At 40.5% G+C, this 8,186-nt stretch overlaps 1 protein-coding gene across 15 annotated transcripts; it reads right to left on the bottom strand.

The window, feature by feature from the left end:
* Positions 1 to 631: 631 nt before the first annotated feature.
* LOC146648765 (uncharacterized) lies at positions 632 to 7,256 on the bottom strand. 15 transcript variants are annotated; one of them, XM_085390093.1, is made up of 7 exons: positions 6,345 to 6,882; positions 5,545 to 5,605; positions 5,112 to 5,176; positions 4,548 to 4,689; positions 3,973 to 4,004; positions 3,760 to 3,848; positions 632 to 1,257 (listed from the first exon to the last, which is right to left on the bottom strand). In XM_085390093.1, the coding sequence occupies exons 3-7, from the start codon at positions 5,129 to 5,131 to the stop codon at positions 1,178 to 1,180; spliced, it is 363 nt and encodes a 120-aa protein (XP_085246219.1). In that variant the 5' UTR covers positions 5,132 to 5,176; positions 5,545 to 5,605; positions 6,345 to 6,882; the 3' UTR covers positions 632 to 1,177. The 15 variants fall into 15 exon arrangements, 8 of the variants coding, with proteins under 8 accessions (XP_085246219.1, XP_085246220.1, XP_085246218.1 ...); XM_085390094.1 differs by having other exon boundaries at positions 5,545 to 5,608; positions 6,345 to 6,357; XM_085390092.1 differs by lacking the exons at positions 5,112 to 5,176; positions 5,545 to 5,605 and adding an exon at positions 6,891 to 7,256 and having other exon boundaries at positions 6,345 to 6,455.
* Between the last annotated feature and the right edge of the window lie 930 nt (positions 7,257 to 8,186).

The raw sequence follows: 8,186 nt of genomic DNA, 5'->3' as shown, positions 1-8,186 counted from the left end.
GCTGTTATTTTTCCCCTCCTTCTCCCTGAGGCTCTTCCACTCCAAGCTGGGTCCTTTTTATTCCTGTCTCTCTGTAAATAGTTACATTTTATATATTTATGTTTAATGTTTTTGTTACTGAATTTATATATTTTTTTCCAATAAACATTTGTAATGACTAATGTCTCAGCTCTACTACACAGCAAATATTATACTAATGACAAAACATTCTAATACAGTGGGAGGCAAAAGTTTGGGCAACCTGTGAAAAGTCATTATTTTCCTGTACAAATCGTTGGTTGTCACAATAAAAATTGTCAGTTAAATACATCATATAGGAGACACACACAGTGATATTTGAGAAGTGAAATGAAGTTCACTGGATTTACAGAAAGTGTGCAATAATTGTTTAAACTAAATAAAGCAGGTGCATAAATTGGCAACACAAAAAAAGAGAAATGAAATGAATATTTAGTGTATATCAATGTGTGTGTCTCCTATATGATATATGCAAGTGACATTTTTTACTGTAACAGCGATTCATACAGGAAAATAATGACTATTAATAAGGTTGCCCAAACAGTTGCATCACACTGGTTATAGGAACATAGTGAAGACAAGTTATTTAGAGAGTAAAGAGAGGTTAGTTTATTTTGGAGTAGAGCTGCATTTATTAAGAAAATTTTAAAAAGACAGGAACACTCTTTAGAGGTTTGTGGGTGGCTCTTAAAAGAGCCGTTGTGGGGAAGTCACTCAGACTTCAAACAGGCTACTCCTTTGGTTGCCAAGACACGGCTCCCTGCGCCGAGAAGTGGGCCATGAACTTCTCCCTCACCAGGACAGCCTCTCTGGAGGAGTTGTTTGCTGCTACACGACCCAGGCCTTGCAACGGCTCCACCACAGCAGGTGCCACACCCCTCACAGCAGGTGCCACACCCCTCACAGCAGATGCCCCTGTCTCGTTCAAACAGCGCAGAAAATTGTGGAGAACACACGTTGCCTTCACGCACTTCTCCGCAATTTCAGGACGGAGCTCCATGGAGCGCAGATACAACCTCCACTGTGAGGGAGAGAGGGAAGTTCCAGCGCTCCTGGAATCCCTCTGCAATGCACCGCCAGTCTGCAGTTGAAGGCACAGCCATGAAGTCGTCCACTAGACAGTCCCAGATGGACGTCGCTACCTGGGGGGTGATCTGGCTCACCGTGGACACACCGACTCGAAAACTGAATGTGATGGTCCTGAAGGAGTCCCCGGTGGCAAGGAACCTGGACAAAATGCTGCAGTTACAAAATACATTATTCAAATTCCAAAATACTTTTGTGATGTCAGATTTAAATTACAAAACATAAATCTTACATAAAACCTTTTGTAATTACAAGGATAATTACATGATATATATTAGATATAATCTAAAACAGTCTGCTGGGATTATATACAAAGATTCAACTATCCCAGAATTAAACCAGGTCTAAATAAAAAGGAGTGAGTATCACTACAAAGGTTAACCCACAGTGGTCCTCATACCACAGTCTGATATCAGCAAACAGCGAGAGCATACACTGATAGGACACCACAGCCATGCTATCATTCAAACACTGATAACAGCATAAATCGAATTAAATCGGGACTTGATGAGAGCTTCTGAGTATCACTAGAAATATTATAAACAGTCGTCTCTGTACCACAGTTTGCTTTCAGTAAACACCGACAGCATTCATTGATAGCATAGCACATCGATGCTGGGACCAACGCGGGACAGCAGGTCCTCAAACTGGGCGAGTGAAAGACGGTGGTATTGCTGGAATCGGCCGTCATCCAGGCGCAGCTCCTGGAGCAAATGGTGAAACTCACCAAACTGCTCACGCGTCTGGAGGACCTGATGGACCCAGGTACGGCGAGGACGTCCTTAACGCCGCTGCTCTGCTCCTTTTTGGCTCCTACCTTAAAGCACACTGTGCGCTGTCGATCTTACGTGCTGCACAATAATGTTTAACATTTAGTATTTACTGTTATATTCCCATAGATCATCATGGTGTTGTTTATTTTATTGCTCTAGTCTTCTTCTGCTTGTTTTCTTTTTTCTTTCTCAACAGGTGATCCAGGAAAAAAAAAAAGACCCCGACGTATTAGCCAGAGGTCCCTTTACTACGGTTCGGAGCCGCGGACCTGTTTTCTATACGAGATCGCTGCAAAAAGTGCAGCCTGACCTGATGTGCACCTACTGTTACTCATTTATATTAAGATTTAAACATCTAGTTGGTGTTGGTGTGGAGAGTAACCTTCAGTAACAGTAATAAATCACACAACAATAGGACATTCATGTAGTTGTAAAGTATTCAGAATACATTACTTCTATAATCTTTGGTGGAATACATTTTAAAATTAACACTGTCAACAGGTTAGCACCTCATACCACAGTGCAGCAAAGCAGTCTCATGAGCGCTGGGAAGGACACGCCCCAAAACAGACAGTGCAGGAGATGACAAGGTTAGTAAATGTATGGTGAAAATTATACTTTTAGTTATCTTGTTAGTTATCTACAAAATCTGCTTCTCACATATAGGGCATTTCCAAGATTTTTTTTCAAAACTTCTTCAATTTCTTTCATTACAGCTGTCCTGTGCCAGATGTTCTGTTGACCCACAGTGAGAGGCATCATTTCAGAAACACCAGGAAGACTGAAACTCGTCGCCAGGATCAAGCAGGGCTCGTGATCTTCACCAGCAGCTCCCTCACAAGAAGGATGAACCCAGCATTTCATGAACACTGATGGAGACCTTTGCTTTGTGTAATGTTAGAAGTAGCAAAAAAAAAGTTTTCTGGCACAACTTCACCTGCTTCCAAGGTGCATGGAGAGGATAAAAGAATTCACAAAGCAGGAACTCCAGCAACACTTGAGGGAAGATGAACAACTTTAATAATAGACCAACGCGTTTCGGCTGTGGCCCTGATGAAGGCCACAAGCCGAAATGCGTTGGTCTATTATTAAAGTTGTTCATCTTCCCTCAAGTGTTAGAAGTACTCAGATAATCCTCCGAGGGTCTGGACTTTTACATAATATCATAGCTTTAAGTCCTGTAGAAAGTTAAATATATGTTGTGCTCTCTGGTTACTCTGGTATGAATGACTCTGAATTACTTTATGATAAATAACACTATTGTCAAAAACAGTGAAAGAATTCCAGATCACAAGTTTTTAGTTCAAAAACAAGTAACAACCTTTGAGTTTAATTAGGTTTTATTTAATTGTGTCAGAGAAAACATCATGTGCTCTTCATGTAGCTGAGTACATTCAGTGTTTAAAACAGAAGCTGTGCAGGTCTGAGATCAGCAGCTTTCTGAAACACCAAACTGAGGTCCTGTTAATGCTGATGTATAGTGACACAGTTACAGGGGTGATTAATCCTTTTGACCTTTTGTCTTTAAATTTATCAATAAAACAGCTGCAGCTTTCACTGACAGCACATGTGGTACGTTAACCTTTGTACTGTTTTCTTCAGTTAATTTACTACAGTTACAGTTACTACAAAGAGTGAAGATATAGGATGATCTGTCTGCTGTCACTGGGTGGTGCTGAGGTCTGAATCTGAGGACGGCTCCTGAATCATCACAAACTGAAATATAAAGTTTATCTCAAATCTGAAATAGAGCTGATCCTTCTCCGGCCTCACACACTCGGGATCTGAAGTTGTTCAGTCCTACAGTTCTGCCGACAGCTGTTTATTTTTTATTTGTTTTAAAGGCCTTATATACTAACACATTTTCTAATATCATGTTTACCTTTGAGTTGTTGATGCTTTATAAATGGACATCTGCAAAGATGAGATGATGGAGCAGGTTTCAGTCGAGGTTCAGTCTGCTGCTGCATCCTGGTCACAACATACAGAGGTGTTATCAGCTCAGTATTGAACAAGAAATATTAATGCTTCAAATTATTTGTCCTAAAGGATGCAAGCTGTACAGAGTACTGCACATGTGACTTTGTGAACATACCTCATTAAATATAATTCGGACAGTTTTTTAACCTGAATATTTGCAACAAACAAAAAATATACAGAGTCAGTGCTAAAAAATAATCAGAGGAAAAAATTAACATTTTAACTTAAGCTGCCAAGCGGAAGTAGTTGGTTTCAGTACATAAGTATCGGGCTTTGCTATTTAATCCGTAGCTATTGACTAATGAGGGGTTACTGAAGTGCCAGGTTTTTAAAAGTTGACGTTAATGTCGTTCCACATGTGGAAAGCGACAGAAAACACGCTTCTGTTTGCACATATTTAATAATCAGCTCTGCACAGGAGCAGAAGCAGAGTCCAGCCTGTTGCTCTTACAGTATAATACTCATAATAAAAGTACAGTAACCGTGGTTAGTTACTGAGCAGCCTGGTGCGTTTCTCTTGATTTCTTTAGTCAGGGTAAATTCATTCACCTGCACAGGTTAGCTAAACGAACTTTACAAAACAAGTTTCCCTGACAGCCGAGTGCTCACCTAACACACAAATCCTGATTTACAAGTACAAAATATTTATGAGCACAATTTGAGCCCATATACTCTCTCTACCACAGCTACCTTTGAACTTGCCTGGGCCAGGTCTGAGTCCAGCTTTGCTACTCCTGCCAGGTCACATGACACAGGGGTGTGCTGTGATGTCAGCAGGCAGGTCAGTGGAGCACTCTGGTGGTGGATATATGGCAGTGAAGCAGGAGGAGGCCTGAGAACAGACAGCAGGCTTAACTAGCAGGACAAAGTAGCATGTAGTACTTGAAGGAGTCATCACAGCCAATCAGCTCTCAGGAAAATGGAACATCACATAAATATTTCTCTTCTTTGATTTTCATCAATTATTTCCTTTGATAGATTTTCCGTCAACACTTCTGGTTGATTAGAAGCTCATAGGCAGTTCCTGTCACTCTACAATAAAACAATGTAAAGGCTGCGCTCTCTGCCCTCCCTAATTTGACATATTTTGTTGTTTTGTGTGTGTGTTTGTCTGTGTGAAGTTTTGATGTGTATGTGAAAAACACAATTTTGAAAACACTGGAAAAAGACCTCAAGACATGTTTTCCTTTACTTTCTATGAAACAACAATTCCCACCAAGGCTTTTCAGGGTGAAATTTAGTGTATAGAAAAACCTGTGCCAGGTTGTCTCCATCTAGTGGTGAACATGGCCTCACCACTACATCAGGTGAGCTTTTCACTGTGCACAGTGACACAAAAGTCATTTAACAATTTTTAAAAAAGCAATGTTACAGATTCAGTAAGAACTGAAGTTTATCATAATCCTTCAAGTTTGACTCAGTAACAGCAGCTTTTTAATATTATTGGCTATATTTTAGAGTCACATTTATATGAAATGTCAAACAATCACAGAGTGACACTGAACTAAACAATCAATGCCATGTGAGTTGTTCTTGTTTGTTCTTTATCTCGGATTTATTGTAAGCAGCGGGAGTAGAAGCTAAAGAAAAATAGTAAAGATATGAATGAATCTCTGCTCTTACAGCTTTTATTGTGCCATAATGTCTGCTTTGAAACCGTCCTCTTGCTCGTCTCTTGGATGCTCACCTCTTCTTCACCTGTTCCTTTCACCAAACTGCTGCACTCTCGTTCTCTGCTCTCGCCTCCTCTTCTGGTTATAATTAGAATGCAGTCAGCATGTGCCAAACAAACTCCCCCCAAATCGATCATGTTTGATATGATGATGACGTTTTTAACATCTTATTTATGCACTTGTTGGGTGGGAAAGAGTAAACAAAGATGGGGCATAGAAGCAGAACTGATACGTGTGGAGGGACAGTAACTGTGTGTGTGTATGTGTAAGCATTTAAACACTGCAGAGAGTCAAATTAACAGTAACACTATTTTGTCTAAGTCCGCCATTGTAGAAATTCATTTCACCGAAACAATAACATGGCGCACAATGTGACAATAAACGTATAAAACACAAATTCTTACCTAGCAGGAGAATAAATAATCAGTATTTTAAGGCTACTGCATGTATAGATGTCACTGCTGGCTCACATAAGCTAGCTCTGAGACCCGCCAGAGTTTACGCCACAGTTGACTGTCACGAAAGAGTCGTAAATCACCGGCATTGTAAAACTTAAAATGATTCCAGGGCATGTTATAAAACACCCAATAGATGTGCTGGATATTAAACGGTATCAAACGACTAAATGAACACAGGGTTACAATTACATGCTCACGTCGTCACATCGAGAGTTTATTCATTAATCATCAGAGTTCAACAATGTTACATCCAGTTGAAAACAGCTTCACTAACGCCAGCAAAACAGGCTAACAGTATATAAGAGCACAGAAACAGCCGTGCTTATCGACAGCTCGACATATCCTCAACAACTCACCTCAGTATGTGTAACCCGTTCATGTGTTACGCCTGTTGTTCTTGCGTTGTTTTCTGGCGTGAAAGTAAGAGGCAGGAGACAGTACTGGGTCTTTGGCTCTTTACTGCACATCTGCAACACAGAAACATGTGTCTGATCTGTGTGTGTCACGCGACTGCCAGTACACCTCTCCTCCGGCCATGCTGAAAGGAGCTGTGTCTGCAGCTTCATTAACACTACAATAATATAATGAATCAAATACAACAAATTGTTTTAAAACATTAACTTAAGCTCTCAAAAACAAAAAGCACAAAATAAATAATATGTCACTGAAAAAACATCAAAAACAACTTATAAGAACAATAAACAAAATAATTCAAAAACAAATAAACAGTCAGATAAATACAATTCAATAACCAGGACCCAATATTCTGGTACTTATAGTTCAAACATTATACTTCAGTACAATTATATTAATAACCGCCATCTAACAGGCAGTACAACACTGTACTTATAAAAACAATGAATGAAAGACTGCATCTCCAAAACATAAGAACATCTCCATACCTGCAACACAGAAATATGTGTCTGATCTGTGTGTGTCACGCGACTGCCAGTACACCTCTCCTGACGAAGGAAAAAAGAGTGCATGCTGTTAAAAAAAGACTGCCGCGAGTAGCCGCTAGCAATCAGGCTAACTTAGCATGCTAGCATTTTAGCTGCGTTCTCGGCTAAAACTCATAAGCGTATATTAGTGAACTCCGCCCTCCACAAAACTTATCCCGAATGAGTCTCTTAATGACAAACAAAAACGCGGCGGTTTGGCTGTATTCACATTGCAGCTTGGGATCTGAACAAACTTTAATTAGCTGCGAGCAAAGTGGCAGTGACTTACCTCCGGCCATGCTGAAAGGAGCTGTGACCGGGGCACACATGCACGCGCCTACGTCACCACGCAGCGCACACACACATGAACGCACTATACACATATGCAGCATATTTATTTTACTTGGTTTTAGAGTTGGAGTATTTACATATTGATCTGAAATATTTTGCTGCTGAGCAGCAGAGCTCCAAAGCGTCCCCCTGTAACCATGGTTATGCAGATGCGTTCCGACTGTCACGTCACCGAGGAGAACCTGTTTCAAATGTATACCTGGATCAACCTGCAATCAGTTTGAAAAGTTTTCTGTTGCGATCCGCAGCTCGACTTCCTGGCACCCCGGGATAAGATGAGTTGCTGTGTTTTTCACGGAGAAAAAATAACGTCAGTGTTAGATGAAAAAAAAAGATGCAAGCAGAAAAGGACAGCAGATTGAGAAGAGATTTCTTCAAACGGTAAGGAGCTTCTAACAAGTGATATCTGATAAGCTTAAAACTTAAATCTTAAATCTAATGTCCAGATTCATGCTAAACTTTTCTGATTACTCCGTGTATCTGCACCGTTAGACTTTTCATCGCCACTTTACGGTAACATACTGGCGTCACTGCTGCCAGCGTCATATCGTGACGCCGTGTTACGGTAGCTTACCTTTCTGCAGGATGATACCGTTTCTTGCTGGTGTGGTATAATACTCTTGGACAAATTATGGTAACGCACCGTAGCCTTTTTTACGGTATCTCACTGGCGACAGTTATGTCAGTGAGATACCGTTATGTCGTTATGTCGTAAATTACGTCAACAAAGTAACATCATACTGTGATTAAGAAATTGGTATACTACCGTTTATTCACGGTATGTCACTGTAAGCCCGCTGCAAGGTAATAAACTGCAATAAATTAACCAGTAACTTACCGTTATCACGCATCATCAGTACCAAAAATATTCATCTCTGCTAGAGGATACCGTGTCCTAACAGGCGG

Source organism: Rhamphochromis longiceps, linkage group LG18 (assembly GCF_057381845.1).
Source record: "Rhamphochromis longiceps isolate RC_006_pf linkage group LG18, R_longiceps_female_GT1.1, whole genome shotgun sequence".
In the NCBI taxonomy this organism is placed as follows: Eukaryota; Metazoa; Chordata; class Actinopteri; order Cichliformes; family Cichlidae; genus Rhamphochromis; species Rhamphochromis longiceps.
This window is presented reverse-complemented; position numbering and strand designations above follow the sequence as displayed.

What these genes read in the sequence shown, in the direction of transcription:
- LOC146648765 (XM_085390092.1), bottom strand. Translation starts at nt 6,367, where the DNA reads ATGAACGGGTTACACATACTGAG. An exon ending in AACGGGTTACACATACTGAG is followed by an intron (nt 4,690 to 6,344) that starts GTGAGTTGTTGA and finishes GTCTGTTCTCAG; the next exon opens with GCCTCCTCCTGCTTCACTGC. An exon ending in TGGCCCAGGCAAGTTCAAAG is followed by an intron (nt 4,005 to 4,547) that starts GTAGCTGTGGTA and finishes GCAAATATTCAG; the next exon opens with GTTAAAAAACTGTCCGAATT.